Source organism: Anastrepha obliqua, chromosome 1 (genome assembly GCF_027943255.1).
Source record: "Anastrepha obliqua isolate idAnaObli1 chromosome 1, idAnaObli1_1.0, whole genome shotgun sequence".
Lineage (NCBI taxonomy): Eukaryota > Metazoa > Arthropoda > Insecta > Diptera > Tephritidae > Anastrepha > Anastrepha obliqua.
The window spans coordinates 1,879,167-1,898,465 of record NC_072892.1 but is presented as its reverse complement, the minus strand read 5'-3'; the positions used below and the strand labels follow the sequence as shown (position 1 = coordinate 1,898,465).

General features: G+C 38.5%; 2 protein-coding genes across 2 annotated transcripts; both read left to right on the top strand.

Annotated features, from left to right (window-relative positions):
- Positions 1 to 695: 695 nt before the first annotated feature.
- Positions 696 to 1,622, top strand: LOC129235476 (homeobox protein Hmx-like). Its single transcript, XM_054869344.1, has 3 exons — positions 696 to 1,003; positions 1,067 to 1,532; positions 1,617 to 1,622. The coding sequence occupies exons 1-3, from the start codon at positions 696 to 698 to the stop codon at positions 1,620 to 1,622; spliced, it is 780 nt and encodes a 259-aa protein (XP_054725319.1).
- Positions 1,623 to 6,125: 4,503 nt separating this feature from the next.
- Positions 6,126 to 11,603, top strand: LOC129251612 (zinc finger protein rotund-like). Its single transcript, XM_054890846.1, has 2 exons — positions 6,126 to 7,239; positions 8,934 to 11,603. The coding sequence occupies exons 1-2, from the start codon at positions 6,126 to 6,128 to the stop codon at positions 9,248 to 9,250; spliced, it is 1,431 nt and encodes a 476-aa protein (XP_054746821.1). The 3' UTR covers positions 9,251 to 11,603.
- The last annotated feature ends 7,696 nt before the right edge of the window (positions 11,604 to 19,299 follow it).

Below are 19,299 nucleotides of genomic sequence, written 5' to 3'. Positions count from 1 at the left end.
CGAAGCTCAGGTAAAAAATAATTGAAGTAAATAATTGGCGCGTGCATTTCTGTTAGGTGTTTGGCCGAGCTCCTCCTCTTTTTAGTGGCCTTGATGTTGTTCCACAAATAGAGGGGCCTACAGTTTGAAGCCGATGCCGAACGGATATATTTTTTATGAGGAGCTTTTTTATGGCGTGCGTACTCCCGGATGGTAGGCACGCACCAACCCATTCGGCTACGGCGTCCGCCCGAAAGCTTAGGTAGATGCACACAACCCACATTGGAAAGGAAGCTCGAAACTCGAGAGGGCTTTTCAGCGCTTTATTTGTTTATTTTTTTATTTAACTTTTTTCAGGCTATACTTTTAAACTATTTTATAAAGCGTTAACTTACTCTGAAGTATAAAAAGGCTTTGAATTTGAATTTCCAACTCCCAATATATCTGTGAAGTGAAGTTATCAATTATGTATGTGTGGTATAAGTCTTGAGGTTCCATGCGGCAATTTTTCGACAAATATTTGAACAGTGAAATTGTAAAGCTAACTAAAAATAATGCAACATTATCAAAAATCGAAATAATACTAATAACAGCATTCGAGCTAGTGAAGAAATAAAAGTGCAAACCTAAGACATAAAAAAAATTAACTTGAAAAGAGTAGTGTTTAAATAATATTTCAACTAAAACAAAGTGGAAACCTTATAAAGTCAACCGCAATGGAAGGCCGTCTCATCGAGTACCGTCCCATTGGTGGCGGCCTGGACTACCACCACAATTCGCCATTGATAGGCGAAATACCGCCCGCTGGTGGCGATTACACGCATGCCGTCCATCGATCCATCGATCAGTTGCGTAACAGTTTGAACGAGCGAGTGGCACTAGGACCGCTAAGCGTTTTCTCGAATTCCTCGGCCGATCTGCGCTCATCAGTATTATCCTACAGCCAGCAGCAACAACAGCAGCAACAAGCCGCACAACCGCAACTTGGCCAACCACATCCCGGCCATCAGCAACAGCAGCAGCAGCAACAACAACAACAACAGCAACAACAACTAACCGCACAATACGCGCAACTGGCAGCTGCTAGTGCGAGTAATGCCAGCGGCAGCGATTTACATGCACAACAACAGAAAGTTAGCACCACCACAGGTGTAGCGCAATCCAGCGCTGTATCAGTTGCCAGTGTCAACAGCAATAACAACAATAATGGTGTTGGAGGTGGTGGCGCGGGTGGAGGTGCAGTTCCAGTTAAGCTGACAGTCGACACAAATGCCATTGTCAGTTCGACGGTGCCGAATGGCACACCTACGGTGGCTGGCAGTGGTGGAAGCGGCACAGTCTCTAGCGGTCCAGGCGGTGGTGGTGGACGTGGTCGCAAAGCGCGTATTTATCCAAACCCCAATCAGCACATCATTGTGACCAGCAATAGTGTGGATCACCATCACGCAGCCGCTGGACGGCATCATCATATTGGCACTGTTAGTGATGGCGGCGGCGGCAGTGTCGGTTCAACCACCAGTTCACCGCGGCATATGGACGTCAAGGATCCAAAGGTAGTTGCCATTTGTAGTTGTGTTGCAGGGTTGTGTTTATGCTTTTCAAAAGGGATCATGTTAATACAAATTTGTTAATTTTAGTATTAGTCATTTGAATACAAAGTTTAAGATGCAATCGCTTTTGAATTCGATTCAACATCATCAGAAAGCCTTGCAGGGTTTTTCTGAAACTTTCTAGTTCTTCGTTGATATTGTGTGAGACCAAAGCCTGCGATATATTGACCTTACTGAATTACTTGGCAAAACATAAAAAGACAGCCGATAGATTCATTGAATTCCAAGAAAAATGTGGGCAGATGGTGATAATCCATATTCAATAGATTTTAGCCTCTACAGTAACTCAACATCCTTTGCAGTGGTGTGTCATGTAGTATTTGTTAAATGCTACCAGTCATCATGAGCCAATATTTTCTCAAGATATTCACCCAACAATGCACCATCTTTTTCGCCAAAGGCGGCCTCCTTCAATTTTTTGTGAAAACGGTCCAATACGTCACTGTTGAATTACCCAGTGATCGTTCTTCCTTTTTCTAAAAAATCCATGAGAATGACGGCATTTGCATTCCAAACAATCGTCGCCACGACCTTTCTGGCCGATGGGAATGTCTTCGCCTTTTTGGAGAAGATTCACAAGGAGAAATCCATTGCTTTGATTGTTACTTAGTTTCTGGTGTGTAATGATGAATCGAGGTTTCATCAACGGTAACAACTCGGCGCAAAAATTTCTTCGGACCTCGCTTAATTTGCTCCAAACACTGCTTCGGAGTTAACTGCCGCATCCGCTTGTTATTGCTCGGGAGCAATGGCGCCACCCATCGGGCCGACAATTTTTTTATCACCAACTTTCGAGAATCATGTCGTCGACTTTTTGAATGATTTCCTTGGTAACCCCGTCTGCCGGGCGTCCTGGTCGCTTCTCATCAAAAACGGATGTTCGCCCACAGTCCTCAGACAGTCATGCTGAGCAATATAATATTGGATAGTCGAAAAAGTCTTTTCGTATTTTGTCAATAGATGTCGTTGGAGTTATCTATCTCCAGTGCTACCAATCACATTGTGTCATATCATATGGTGTTAGAAAGGTGACATTTTAAGCTTCATTTAACCAAAAAACATTTAAATTCGGAGAAGTTGAAAAAAAGTTATAGCTGTTCAAAAATGAGTGAAAATAATGAAGAAATTCGCTATAGGTATTTTGAAATTTTTGTATAAAAAAGGGAAGAATGCCACGCAAGCCACCAATGAAATTTGTGAAGTTTAAGGAGACGATGCTGTATCAGTTCGTGTAGCACAACAATGGTTCGCTCGCTTCCGTTCTGGAAATTTCGATGTGAAAGATGCACCTCGCTCAGGTCGACCTATCGTTGAAAAAGTCTATGAAATTATGGAAAAGATTGACCAGGATCGTCACATAAGCTGCCATGACATCGCCAAGGCACTAAACATTCATCAGCAAACGGTTTTGAACCATTTAAAAAAGGCTGTTTACAAAAGGAAGCTCGATGTTTGGGTACCACATGAAATGTCTGTGAAAAATTTAATGAACCGAATTAACATCTGCGATTACTTGCTGAAACGAATTGAAATCGAACCATTTCTGAAGCAAATGGTAACAGGAGACGAAAAGTGAATCAAACACAAGTGAATCAAAATCAAGCAAGGGTGGTGAAGCTCAACAAATGGTCGCAAAGCCAGGATTGACGCCTCGAAAGGTTATGCTGTGTATTTGGTGGGATTGGAAAGGAATTATCCACTATGAGCTGCTCCAGCCTGCTCGAACCATTGATTCTACACTGTAAACAACTGATGAGATTGAATCAAGCAATCGAAAAAAACGGCCAGAACTGATCAGCAGAAAGGGCGTCGTCTTCCAACAGGACAACGCTAGCCCACACATATCTTTGATGACTCGGCAAAAACTGGGAGAGCTTGGCTGGGAAGTTTTGATGCATCCACCATATAACCCTCACCTTGCACCATCGGACTACCATTTGTTTTGGTCAATGCAGAACTCCCTTAATGGAGTAAAGTTGGCTTGAATAGAAGCCTGTGAAGATTACTTGTCGCAGTTTTTCCCCGAGAAACCACAAAAGTTTTACACTGATGGAATAATGGAAGAAAAATGGCAAAAGGTGATCGACCAAAATGGTACATATTTGGTTTAATAAAGTTCATTATAAATATAAAAAAAACTGAGTTGAAGTTTAATTAGAAATACGAAAAGACTTTTTCGACTACCCAATATATACACATATGAAACATTGTAATTTTACTACCCGGTTATATGGGTAAGGCTCAAAGACTGAATGACTGTTATACCTATGTGGTTGCCAGATTACGCAGATCTCAAGCTAATACATTTTCTATAGACGATTCGCCAGAGAAATTTATTGACCAGGCGACAATTAGGTGCCTGCGTTCGACGATGTTGCGCTCGAAACTTGTCGGGGAATTTCTCAATTATTTTTCAAGCGCATCCAAATACTTCGAAATTAGACTAATGTGTGTACTTCATCTCAGAGGCGTTGCGGGAATCTACAGGATAGTTGCTCTAGTTAGATGGAAGATCTTTGAAGGGCTTCTCTGCAAAATTAGAGGATTGAGATTTCCTTCACTACCTGTGATCCGATCATAAGCTGAAAATATGTAATTTTTGTCAACTCAGTAGACAAGTACTCTAGTTTTTAAGGTCGTGAATCCACCAGACCACGGCTGGATCAGTAGCCCTCGAGGGTTATAAAAGTCACAGTTCTCGAGTTGTGTGTATTCTTTCCGGATATTATCCATTAGGCAAACATTAAACTTAACATTCGGTAAGTAGAAGTAGCAGTCGGTCCCTAAACCAATTCACTTAGCCCATTGCCGATCCGTTGTAATACCGGAGTATCACACATTTCACTTTAAATGCAAACCCCATTGATCTGGCAGACATTGATATCTCTAAGGTTATTGTATAATTCAAGAACTATGAGCCAAAGTATCTAAACCTAGTGGCATGCCACGCTGGTCAGCCAACTCACTTGGGACATGTAGGTCCGTTGTGATACCACTGTGGAACATAGGAACCTCAGTTGTTATTCAGCATGGAACCGGATAATTTCGTAAGAGAGTCAAACTAGTATTTTTTAACACCTTTGCTCTACTCCTAGCTTACAGAGGAAGTGTTCTACTGTTTCTTCCTCTTCCTCGCCTCTACAACTTCTGCAGTATTCATGAGAAAACACTCCTAGAAAAGTGCCTACCAACAGCTGCCTACCTAACAACCAATGACCGGTGATATATGCCACGACCATCGAGATGTTCTCTGTTGAGAGGTTGAGCAATTCTCCTGACCATTCTTATCTATTTGCGACCAAATTAGCCCGGTTGTATCACAAATATTTTCTTCTCTCTATGACCTATTGACCTCTTGGAGAACATTATTTTTCTTCCTTAGTTTGCAAGTTGCCATAGGAATTACAATATTGCCTCTGTTTTCAAGCAGATGAGCAGCTGACTAGCTCATCAGCCATGCAATTTCCTCAATATCTCTATGTCCCGAAACCCATATAAGACTGACCTTGAAGAGACTGAGAGACTCTTCCTCCTTCTCATTCTTGTAGCTGCAATAGTCGAGATGAGGTGCGTTCAATCTTCGAGTATGCCGATCTAGGAAACAGTGGCCTGTGTTCAAAGTAACTAGCATAGATACATACGTTTTTCGTCGACGCGTCAAGTATGACCTTTGAGCGCCTGAAGTCCCATTTTAACAGAATTCATTTTGCAGCATTACGTATCATACTATCAACCCGAGCAATGATGGCATTATTTCCGCTTGACTATCAGAGTGTATGTAAACTTCTCTAAAGACAAAAAATAGTGTAGTAGTAGAGATTAATTCGAATTAAAGAATGCGAAATTATTTACGTATATTCAGCTATATTCGGCAAAGTAACGAAGCAACTGATGCCTAAAGATCTTTAGATAGAAACGGAAATATGACTATCGGGGGTGATAATCACCATTCGGTATCTTTATAGATATAATCTTGACTCTCTTCCAAGAGTCGAGAAAGATTGACGTTAATCGTTAAATTAAAAACCGTCACCGAGCGAAAGTAAAACACGTCTGCTCTCGTCAACTGAACTTTATTAGATAAAGAAATATACAATATTTCAAGTTAAGTTTATTCGAATTTTCATTTAAGTTTAAAAGCCTTAATATTTCTTTTTCAGTTCTACAATAAAATATTTAGGCTTTTGGCCTTTAGGCCTTTGGGTTATTGATTTAGTCATATTTTATAAAATTGTTATTTCAACCGAAACTTGCCATAAAGTTGGTGGGCACAAACCGAATGATTAGGAAGTAAGTCAGTATAAATCGCAAAAATTATTGCAACATAATTGGGTTCAATCTCGAAATTTTAAGTTTCATTGAATACTCCCTTCTAACTCATATTTATGCCGTTTTTAGTAAAGTTTGCCATGTAAGTGAACACCTTTAAAAAAATCTACTAGCACAATTAAAAAATATTTACTTTTCAATTCATCAATAAATGTATATATAAGTACATGTCTACAATTCCACATAATCACTCAATTCTCTTTTCCTATGTGTTTTCAGATTTTCAGTTCGAAAGCAGACCTTCAGCTGCATACCCAAATTCATATGCGCGAAGCTAAGCCCTACAAGTGCACGCAGTGTTCCAAGGCTTTCGCCAACTCTTCCTACCTGTCGCAGCACACTCGCATCCATCTCGGCATCAAGCCGTATCGCTGCGAGATTTGCCAACGCAAATTTACCCAACTGTCACATCTGCAACAACACATCCGCACGCACACTGGTGACAAGCCCTACAAATGCCGACACCCCGGCTGCCAGAAAGCGTTCTCACAACTCTCCAATCTGCAATCGCATTCGCGCTGCCACCAAACGGATAAGCCGTTCAAATGTAATTCCTGCTATAAATGTTTTTCGGATGAACCATCGCTGCTCGATCACATTCCGAAGCACAAGGAGTCCAAGCACCTGAAGACACACATCTGCCAGTATTGCGGCAAATCCTACACACAAGAGACATATCTCACCAAGCATATGCAGAAGCATGCGGAGCGCACCGACAAGCGGCCGCCAATAGCGACACTTAATGCGAGTGGTAATGGCGTCGGACCGGGTACGGCTATAGGCGGCAGTGCCAATAGCTTAAACAATAGCGCGTCGGGTGGCAATGCCAATGGCGGCAATTTAACGGGTAGTGGTGTTGTTGGTGCGGCGGGTGGTGTTGTAGGTGGTACAAGCACGAGCGCAAGTGGTTTGTCGAATGCGAATCCGCATAATCGTCAAACTCTAGGCTTGCCGCCGGTCTCAATAGCGCCCACCGAGCATTCCTATTGGCCCAAGGTTAGTCCGGACTCGGCGGCCAATATGACGGACGTCATGCATCAGCAGCAACAGCAACACCAGCAACAACAACAACAACATCAGCAACAACACCACCACCAACAGCAACAGCAACACGGCGGACAGCAGCACCATCATCAGCAGCAACAACAGCAGCCGCAGCAGCAACCACCGCAACAACAACAACATATGGACTTTCCGGCGGTAAATACGGGTGGAGGTAGTGCGAGTGGTGGTGGAGGCGGTGCATCAGGGGGACCCCCAAACGGACATGGTGAATTGCAGGCGCATCACCGCATGAGTGACAATGGCCGTGAGGATATCGGTGAGTTGGCCGAAAAGCAACTATGCAGCTACAATCAATGCCAATTTTCTTACTAGGTTTTGAAACTGCAGGCTCAAACTAATTTTTTTTAATATATATTTTTTATTTATTTAGTTTTTTTTTTTAATTTTGAGCCTAACAGACTCAAACTAAAGGCTAACTGTATATAGCCTTAACCTAACGTCTGAATTTTAAGCTAATGAACTATCAAAATTTTTGTATTTTACCAAATCTTACTCCAACTACGGGGATTAGATTTGAATGAAGCTCAAAAAACTAAGTAAATTTTCCAAGCATTGAAGCGGATTATCCTCCAAACTTGTAGCGATGAGTTAAATATTTTCATTTGTACTCGATGTCCGGCTGGGCCCCGGCCGTGAGCTTTTTGCCGCCGCACTCGTTGCCCGGAACCTGCGCGCCCATGAACGAATCAAATCTTCATTTGGGGCAGCACGTAAATGTCGAATATTATCATAAAATCTACAGCAATTGCACACGAATCATTGGCCTTGAAATACGCTGTGATTGCGGGCGCGCGCTGTCCACCCGTCTACTGTGCCAGCGGGACTAAATAAGTCGCACGATTAACGAATCTAACGCGGTTCCCTCCCCGATCATACGCTAAGCGTTTACGAAGAAACTTTACATTTTAAACCTAATTCTTCCATCGGACACCCTGTACTTATAAGCGACTTGCTAATTACACAGCTTTACAAGCAATTAACGCTGTTCCCAAGAACCAGGCCATCCAATTCCTTTGTAAAATCTGTCACTGGGAATAAAAATTCTGGAAATTGAAGCTAATTCTAAGCAGCCTAAACTCCTATTTGTGGATCACCATCAAGACCACACCACAATTTAGAGCAGAAGCTCTGCCAAACACCCAAAAAGGTTGTGTTACAGGTTTTGAAAGCATAGCGTGGGCATGGGAGCAAGACGTGATCAATATTTTGGAACTGTCATGGCTAAATCTATGGAGATATTTTCGCAATACCCCTTGCCTTGAAAAGAATTGGTAGGTTAAGTAGTAGCTTATTCTGCCACGGTTCATTTCTAACCACGTCGTAAGAATGAGTGTTAGCCCATGCGTTCATGTACCCTTTGGTCATCTGTCCCACAGGTCTTGCCAGTATTAGGATAGTCTAATATATAAGTATACTCTCTTCAATCCTTTTGCCAAAAAGTCCTCCGGGACTAGCCCTGCAATGACAAAGGCAGCGTTATCGTAAATTGTGCGGAAGCCGCATTTTGTCCGCAAAGCATTTAGCCGATAGACGGCCGAAGGTTGTTTGGCATTATTCGAGTCAGACATGCCTTCATGCCCGATGCCTTCTTCACAGCATATTCTAGATGTGTTTTAAAATTTAAACGGCAATCAATTATAATCGCTAGGTATTTGATGGCGGGTTTTGAATTGATAGTTACAGTCCCAATATAATTCCGGGCTTATAGATGTCAGCCAAACTTTCTTCCTGCTTACTGATCCTGACGAGACCTTGTACTCCTCAATGCATATTTTGGTTCTGAACTTCCGTTTATGCTACAAAAAAATAGCTCCCAATTATGCATCCTTTTAGAGAACTCGAAGAACTACATAAACAACAACTACTAACTAATCTGAATTAACTAATCAAAAGAGAATAATATCAATTTTAATTTCACAACCTAACCTCCACTTTTATCTCTCATTTCAGTATCCACACCTTCCACCGTCGGTCCTTACGATGCGGCCAGTATTACGAAGACCACCAGCAATTCAGCATTCACACCCATCAATTCAATGCCGCCGCACTTGAACACACTCAGTCACCATCCCATGGCACAGCGACCCTATCTCTATGATGCTATAAGTTTCCAGAATAAAAATGTCAATCAAAACAATTCGAACTCATTTCCAAATCAACTGATATCGCTGCATCAAATAAGAAACTATGCGCACCAACCGGCGGGTCTAATGGCCGGCGAACATTTACTGGGCGTTAGTGTGGGGCCCGGTAAGGACAAGGGATAGCTGTACTTTTAAGTGCGAAAGCACTGCAGATAGAAGGAGGATTGCCTAATAGATGAGCTCGAAGGATGTGTGAACTAAGAATGGCAAATTTCCGAAGGGTAATAAAATGAAAGATTTCATACTTTATAAGGAATGCAGTGAGTGAATTAAATGATGAGGTAGTGAGTAAGAAAAGGCCAGTATGGTGTGCCCAGCATGCAAGGTGGTCCAAATATAAGTTTTTTTTTTAATCAGCTTGAAATGAAATGCTCGGAATCTTATCATTAATAGTTAACACAGCTCCGCAAAATGAAAGGACTCATTTTAGGCTTAAAAAGCGTTGAGAAATATTTCAAACTTATTTCTAATGGTAGTGTTGGGCTGCTCAAATATGCGTTTATTGAGGCAAATTTCGGAATAGTGGATTCCCACTGAATGGATTGAGAGCACAGACATAAGTTTGGACGATCTCTGGTTGTGATTCATATATTTTAATGGTAATGTGAAGAGTTTCCAATGAAGCAAAAATTAACAGAAAGAAAAGATAAGTGCCAATTTTTTCACTTTTAAAAAGATACTTTTGTTTAGAACACCCTGTATGCATGCGCGCAGAAAAGAATATGAAAGAGTTAGTCGCACTGCTGAGCGGGGCCGACAATTCTTCATCAATTTTAATACGTCCTCCGTGTGCGCCACATTTGTAAAATATTACAAGGATAAGTTTTTTCTTCTAAGTAGTTAAGTTATTATTTTGTTTGTGTGCAGTTATGTGAAAGTTTATTGTACACCTATTAAGATTATTTAGTTAAGGTATGAAATAAGTTCGAGCTATTCACTTACCGTCCATTCACTTTGAAGTTTTATCGGATAATACGTCAATCTCTACAATGCCTTTGGTCTCGAATTTCTTGCGCATCGTAAATTATTATTTCTAGAGCATCCAAATCGATCATCCTGTGCTCTTTTTTCTTGTGCAAGTCGCCACAGGAATTCTTTGTTCATCAGCTGAGTTTTTGTTTTTAAGGTTTCCAGAAATCTACCCTTTTAAACCAGTGCATTAGGCTACATATTTCTACGCCTTCTGTTTCGATACATCATTTTGCAGACTTTTCCAAGTTGTCATATGAGTTTACAATACCCTTCTTAGGAATAAAGAATTTACACGAAAAATATTGGTCGGACGAAAATCGTTGTAACATCAAATTTATCATCATCTATCAAACCATTTTTTTTCTTTATGAAGCGTACCATGTTTAACAAAAAGCTCATTAATTCTCTTTGTTGTAAACAAAATGACGCAAGTAGATTTGAGATCTTTTCTAAGGCGACGGACATCAATTTTTGGTGCGGTATCTGCTGCTTTCTGCCAATTATATCCTTAATTTGTTTTTTCGTTTTTCGTAATTGCCCAATATTTCCCAATGGGTCGCAATCGTGGACAGTTTGGTGGGTTGTGGTCATGTTTTGCAAGCGGTCATTCCAATAAAATCTTTGATTTTTAGAACCCGTGGTAATGAACGTTTTGCAATTCATACTACACTAGCAGATGGCTTGCCAAACCAAATATTTTTTAGGGAACTTGTCCAAAAAGTTTACTTTTCCTCCATTTTTACTCAATTTTTTTCGTACTCACATTTCTAGTGACTTGCTTAGGGAGCCGATTTGTCAAGAGTGCTCGAGAAAGCTGCTTACTGAGCAAACCTGTTAATATGGAATTCATGATGCAACTCTAGCAAATTGAAAGTAACTTTCTAATTTATTTTTTGTCTTTGGGACAAATAAAGTCAGATTTTAGAAGTAATCCGCCAGAAAGTTGGAAAACGCTTTCTCAAACTATTCGTACTTTCTGTTTCTTCACGAGGGAAAGCAAACATTTTTGCTAGAAAAGTTAAATCGAAAAGCCCTTTTTTGTCTGACAGCAGCCGGAGAGGAATGAGATTCGTTCGCGGTTGCAAAACTCTCATCAAGGCGCCAAATTTTGAATTGTTGAGATGGACGTGGGAACGTGGGGTATTTGATGGTTGGCAAGCCAAGTTCACGAACAGTTCACTGGTCACTTGTGATTACTACAGAAGGTCGAGCAACTAACTAGAAATTGATTTACCAATCAATGAATCAACTAATTAGCAAATTAGCTGCAAGACTATTCAATTATGAGTAAAAATATAAAAATAGCTGAGCATAAAATCAACAAACTTTTAAATAGTGAATTCATGAATTTAATTAAAGTAATGGGGAGAAGTTGAAGAGCAGTAAGTGTTGCAAAACAAATACATATTTATATAAAAATATACCATACATGCATACATGTACTTGTATATACCTATAAGTAATAGTAATTGTAGTTTTAATTGTTTAATGACTCAAAACTAATTTAAGTGCATTTAAGTCCATAGCAAACGAAACGAAAGGTTAAAATATAAACAATACAAATTCAAATGTTTGACTGTAATTTTACATACATTTATTTATAATACTTACATAAGTCTAACTGTATACTATTAAACATGCGTACATAAACTAGCACAAGTAAAAAACCGTCACATTAAGAAAGAAAATATACCACAAATATTTATGCAGGAAACGGGCATGAAAATATAACTAACTATTATTTATTAATAACAATTTATGTAAAAACAAAAACAAAAAGTATAAAAAAAGTATGAGTAAAAAATATGCATTGCGCATAAAAATATGCAAAACAGAATATATATGAAAAAAAATTATTAAAATTAAAACAGCAGTAACTTATAAGTAAAAAGGATTTGTAAACCTATAAAAAATTAAAAAAAATATGTATAGGTATATTAATGCTAAATGATTATAAATCATCAAAAAGTTCAGTTAATTTCCTTGCATTACTTCGCCAGTGAAATTAATAAAATTCTCTACGAGCGCAGTTGAATTACTGCTTATTGCCCGACTCCACGATTTGCAAAACTTTGTTGTAATTTTCAATGATTGACCTACTAAATCTTTTTGGCAGCATGCGATGTCTTTTCATTTTGGTCGTGGTGGTACTGAGAAAATCATAGAATTTTCGCTTTTCTTCTTACTTTTATTCTAGAACGTTGTAGCCCCCAACTGGCTGCATTGAATAAAAGGTCTTCTAAAAGTGACGCCTAGATGACAGTATTGAATAATTCCTGGACGGTAATGACGGTTTTTAATGTCATCTTAGACATTTGTGAAGCAAACAGATGTAGAATGTCGCAGGATAAAACAAAGCTAATTTTCTGTGAATTGTGTGGACAAAACAGGAGCAAACTTATAATAAAGGACTAAGAAGAAGAGCAACGCTTTAAAATCACTGAAACTTATGCAAATTATCTCTAAGAACAACACATCGCAAAATTAATGATTTTTTGAGTCCACAATTGAAAGGTTGGTGGAAGAATTTCTAAAAATTGGTTCTATCGAGTATAGAAAAAGGACTGAAAGCCTTAAAACTGGACGTTCTGTTGAGAAAATTGTTGCTGTAGCGCAAAGTGTTGCTGAAAAACTACAGGGTCTTACAGTTTTAAGCCGATCCCGAACGGCAAATGGTTTTTATGATGAGCCTTTCCATGGCAGAAATACCACCATTAGAAGAAACTTTCTCTTCAAAGAAGATTATGACACCCAAAATAAGCCATAAGACAAGTGTATTTTCATGTAGACATAATATTTTGTGTTTTGTGTCTTTGAATAAAACTGAGTTAAATGAAACCGTACAGTTTATCTGTCACAAAAATATGTCACATAAAACACTTGAACGAACCTCGTTTGGTCAAGAAAAAATTTTTGTTTTTTAACAATGGATCAGAAAATAAAATACAGGAAACAAAAGTAAAAAATCGTTTTTGGTTTCTGTTTTACACGCTTTTAACGAAACACCCACCATTTCATGCGGAGGGGTCTTAATAATGGTTTTGAGTTTTTAAAATACCCATTAACAAGGGATTTCAGCAGTCCATCATCTAGTAACCCACATTACTAGACAAAAACGTATAAATTTCAAGTTGGATCATGGACTGCTGAAATCCCCTTGGTAGCGAACGTGTTAATGTTGTATTCCCACGGCGCATTCGAATTTCACTTTGATAGCCTCCGCTCTTGTTCTTGTGCTTTGCTATTATTATTGGTTTAAAACTTCGTTGATGGTAAAAATGAAATTTTAAGCTAAAGTTTTACTTAATTTATTTCTTCCATTTGCCAACAATAAGAAAAAAGGCCAAAAAATGGCAGCAGGCCGCCGAAATGGCGTTCTTAGAAATATTTAGCGAGCAGATAAATGAGTTGCGTGGCTGCCAGGAAAACCGCCAAATGCTATTGGAAATATTAGAGGAGTTACAGAAACTAGAATACAATTTGGTCTTCTGTACAATTCTTGTGGTGTTCAGCAGCCTCCGCAACATACTTTTCAATATCTCTTTCAGAAAATTTTTTTTGGTTTTCTCTTCCATTATTAAAATTTTACTTTTTCCTGTTATTACTCGACGTTTGTTGATTTTGTTTTGATTTACGCTTGCCTTTTGTTAATTTCAATGAATTTTCTTTAAATATTGTCCGTAATTCGCAAATTGAAAATGATTTACTTACAAATCAGGTAATTCGCTGTCACAATTTTGCAAGGCAAATTACATAGTTGGGTGGGTAAATAGAAAATGAATTACGCATGATAGAGCGAATTATGAATAAGAGAGCGAATTAAGGATAACAGGATATCATACTAATATCATGCGTATAAAAAATAAATTTTTTTTTAATTTAGTGTTTCGAAACTTAAGTTAATGAAATAATTTTGCAAGGCTATCCAAATTCAATGAAAAGCAATGGTTTTGGTTAAAAAAAGTGCAAATAACTGTATTTCTTGGCAAACTGTATATCTAAAATAACAACTTCACTCTCAGGTATATCCAAAGTAACTTAAGAGCATACGTCGTTCCATTATTTTCCCTATTAGACGGATCCCTGCAACTGCGACAAAAGTTCCCTTGATACACAAATATTTTATCGTATCTTAGCATAATAAATGTATCGATACTAATATTATATGATTTATCATAAGTAGGTAGGGTGAGATCGTGGAAGTATCAGTCCGACACTCCCCAACTAGCGCTAAAGCGATACCATTTTGATACAATTTTAAGACCCCCAACGGCCAGATATCTACAGGTATAGCGAGCCAAAGCTGTTGATGTAGTGGAGAAGATTGATAAGATTTAGGTTGACACACTGTCCTAGGCTGTCGAAGAAAGGAGCATCCAGGAACCTTAATCGTCTAGCTACCAAATCCGGACATTTACAGTGAAAGTGCGCAACAGTCTTCGAAAGGACCCCAGACCTTCTGGAGTGAGAGTTAAATGATAAACCTAGCTTTTCCGCGTCTGTGCCGATCGTCCAATGACCGGAAAACACCGCTACGACACAAATTTAATGACGTAGAGTGCCCACGATTTTCTGCGCCCTGCGTCTATCGTACTGGGGCCGAAGGGACACATGAAGAGTTGAAGCTCCATCTGTTTTTCACTTCTCTGAGGACGCAATTCCCTTTAAAAACAGTCAGGGGGATGCCGATGTCTGGGTAGGAGGCGAAACTTTAAAGTTCTTCAAGAAATTATTTTAATTGGAAAATCAAAAAGTGTACATCCAGCATATGAAATCTAAAGTTGCACATGCAAGTACTTAATGCAAAGGCAAAAAATTTAATTAATTAAAACAAGAAAAATTTTAAAATTAAATAAAAAAGGAAACAAAATTTAATATTGCACTATTTCTATTTCACATAAGTACTGAAGGTGTATAATTATGTATGTATGTATTTACTTGTATATTTGAAGACATGAAGACACGAATGAAAAAGCTACGGAAAACATTATTAGTTAATAATAAATAATGAACAAATATGAGATGAACAATATTTGAAAAAAAATATTTTAAAAAAATATTTCAAAAAAATTAAGAAAAACTTAGATACTAAAACAAGACGCTTCTTAAAGCAACAACTATTGCAACAATTGTAATTGTCAATAAGTGTTTATAAATTAATTTAAATGTAATTGTAATTGTACGTGTAATTATTGAAATAGAGTTACTTAAATGAATGTCCTAAATTAAAATATGAAAATTAAAGAAAATTGTAAAAAATTAAACACACAACTGATTTTACTAATTCTTATTTGCCTATTTTTTGTTGCTTTTTTACTATTTCCTTACATGAATTAATTTTTTTTTGCTGCAGCAAATACTCAATAACACATGGGCCGAAGAGTCCCAGGCCTAACACATAAATGGCATTGGGTTTATTGCATTCAACTCTTTTTCACTTAGTACTAACCTAAAAAGAGCTGATGTTAAAATGTCATGATATTCAATTCATTCTCCTTCTTCAGGTCCTTAATCCCTCGGGGACATAGGACATCAACCACACCTGCGCACCACCTCTTGCGATTTTTGGCAATGTACTTCAACTGATCCCAGCTCTTTCTAATGCTTCGGGCTTCCCTTTCAACTGTCCGCCTCCAATTTGTCCTTGGTCTGCCAGGCTTGCGACCAAGATTCGTGAGAGGGTTCCACTCCAATGCCTTTCGTGCAATAGATGCATCGTTTTTGCGTAGATGTGCCCAATCCATCTCCATTTTTGGCGTTTTATGAGCATTTCGACCGGCTTCATTTGCGCATTTTTCAGTAGATCTGAGTTCGAAATTTTTTGTATGCCAAAAAATGCGGAATGCGGAAAAATGCTCGAGCCGCGATTTATAAAAACCTGAAGGCTCGTAGAGATGGATTTGGTCACTTCCCGTGCATAGCAAGCATAAAGTATAACCGATACCACTTTGGATTTGAAAATTATAGTTTTTTGTGAACGCTGACGTTGATATTGCGCCACACAGAAGACTGCAAACCAAAAGGGCTCTAGCTTTACCAATTCGAGATTTGACATCTTCAATCGCACCACCAAAAGCTGCTACCTCGCTTCCAAGATATGCAAAGCACTTAACACATTCCACTGCTGCATCGGAAATATTTACATTTGCTGTTGCTTTGCTAGTCAAACTTAAAATGTTTGTCGTACGGCAATTAATTTTTAAGCCGACAGTTATAGCATTTTGCTCAGTGACTCAGCCATACCATTTTGTGCGCTAGGAAGCATACGTCGTCAGCATAATGGAGATGTAAAAGATAACTAAATATGTCCCATCTCAGTCCGCAGTTTCGATGGGGTAGCTGGGCAGCTTCCAAGACATCACCAATAACAAGCAACAAAAAACGCCAAAGGTGATAGGATACACCCTTGGCGAACACCGCTTTGCACGTATATCAATGGGGTCAGACAGTGTCCCTTTATGTAGCACGCGTCAGAAGCATTTTCGTATGTAGCCCGTATTTAAGATATACAGGCATGTTCTGAAAATCGCGCGATTTCAATTCGGATCCGAAATGGCAATTCGTACGATTTTGTTTTGGGTGTTCTGTAATTCGTCCGATTTCATTTAAATTCGAATTTAAGTTCGAAACAGCCGAAACAGCGAAAGGTAGTGAAGATAATAAATGTTTGTTGCGCACTACATAACATATGTAGGAGTAATCAAATAGATGACATTGAAACAGAAAGCGTATTAGAAAACAATCCAATTGATGAGGAAATTGCTGAAAATGAGGAAAACAGTAGTTTATATAGTGTTGGCAGAAATATAAGAGACTCTATTGCTAGAAATTTAATATTATGAAACATAAAATATATTTATATTAAAAGTAAATATATACATAACAGTTTAATAAGATTCTTTTATATTTATTTTTTAGTCCCTATCTCAAGCATTTTAATTTTAATTTTAACTGTTTCATGTTGCAACTGCTCCATTTTGAGGTAATGTCTTTGCTTTTGCTCTATATTTTGAGTCTTCAAGCGATTTTGCTCCGCCAGCAATTCATTTTGTTTCTCAACAGCACGACAAAGTCGTCGAATCTCTTCCCTTTCATCTTCCTGCGATTTTGCAATCTTGTGTTGGTTTTCGCAAATGTTATCTAAAGTGGTGGATATTTTCTCCATACAAGTAGATTGCGTTGCCATACACGCCTGAAGGCTGTCCTGCGTTGACACTCGTGGCCTTTTTGCAGCTCTCGGGGTAGCCACCGCTTCCCTACTTGTTTGGGAATCTTCCTCAGATTCGATAGCGCTATTATTTTCTTCTGTCCCAAAGCTTCTAGAATGGTTTATGCCCTCAACGGCTGCAAAAATTCCACAAGTTCTTGCAACACATTCTTCGTTGCTCGTCAGTACATGCTTATTAAAGGGTCCACCTCCTGTTGCCCTCGATTCTAGATTGTTGTGGGCAACTTTTTTCCGAATGCACCCCTTCCAGTCAGACCATATCTTGAAAAAAGGCAACTCAAAAATATTTATTTTAATATTTGACTAAGTATTTACTTTTTTCCATCCATTAACATCTTTTTGGGGCGGCACTTCTGCATTTAGCAGCGTCGTTAGCTCTTTCCACTTTTCCTCAACAGCAACTCTGTCGCCCTTCGAAAAATTCTTCGCCAAATCTGGATGGGATTCCATAAACTCGACTAAAATTAGCTCTTGCTTGGAGTTCTTGTGTTTTCCCCTAAAAGTTTTTGAATAAGTTTTAAATATTTTAAATAAACACTTTCATTTACATAAATATATGCAGTTATTTTGAGTAAATACTCACATTTTGATCAATTTATTTCAACAAACAGTTTACAAGAATGCCACAAACCGCTAACGTTAAAGTTGCCGAAAATTTAACTGGAAAATTTTAACGATTTCGATTTCCAGAACAGGGTGACAAATCGATTTGCTGATGTTCGCAAAAAAAACGAAAACGGAACGATTTACAGGACATGTCAAACGATTTGAAAACGGAAAATGCGAAAATATTGCCCAGAACATGCCTGATAATTTTATCGGGTACATTTCTTCGTGCTAAAGCCGCCCAAAATCAAGTCCCACTTAACGCTGTCAAAAGCTTTCTTTAAATCTATAAATAGCACATGCATGTCTGTATTATATTCCGCACTCTGGTCGATGATAATTCGTACCGTATCAATGTGATCAGTACACGAGGAACCCGGTCGAAAGCGCGCCTGTTCTGCACATACGGAATCGTATAAAGCCTTTTTACTCGTTCAAGAAGGATCACTCCTGGTATGATTTTTGCCACGCCAACTGTCGCAGATTTGCAGATGGCGTTTTTTTTTTGGAATCTTAACGATTGTGCCCTCCTCCTCCGGGAAGTGTTCATTATTCTAATCAGCTTGAATAAGAGGGCAAAAAAGTGAGGCAGATTATGCGGGCTGGCATTTAATTCATTAGTTCAATTCATTCGTTCGTGAGTTTTTGTGCTAAGAGTGACACTACTTTTGTCAAAACAATGGATCAAAAAGAATTTCGTATATTAATTTTCCACTACGTCTTGGTGGAAAAGTGAATGGATCCATGGAAGCAATGTTCAAGTCCTCTGTCAGCTCTCTGACGGTTATTTTGCAGTTATTTTTCATTTCACTTTATTGATGTTTTCAGTTTTCGTGGCCTGCAGCTACGTTCGTCATTTTCGATGCACTCATAAGCTCTCCTAAATCGTTCATGTTACTCGGTAACAGCTCTTTTCTTTAGAGTATCATTACCAAAACAGTTTCCCAACATTTCTAAGGTTTTCGCGCCATCGAATCCATTTTTAACGCAAAATTTAATACAAACTCGTTGCTGCAAATTCAAATCTATTAAAATTGTAAAAAATCGTAAAACACGTGCCCCGTGCAGGTTTATTCAATCCGCCGTAACTTTTAAATTTTCGTAGTAGTTTTAATCACAGATGTGGCAACCTAACAAAACTCAAATCAATTGAGTTATTTCCATGAAATTTGGTAGCAAATTAGTTTTTCTCGAAGGTAGTTTGGTATTAAAATGGGTGAAATGAATTAATAGCTACGCTCACCTGACATATATATTTAATAAAAAAAAAAACACACGATATCTCGTTTATAAATAAAGCTAAATTACTCAAATTTGGTGCTAAGTAATAAAATGATGAGATCCAGATTCATTTCGCTCCAATATC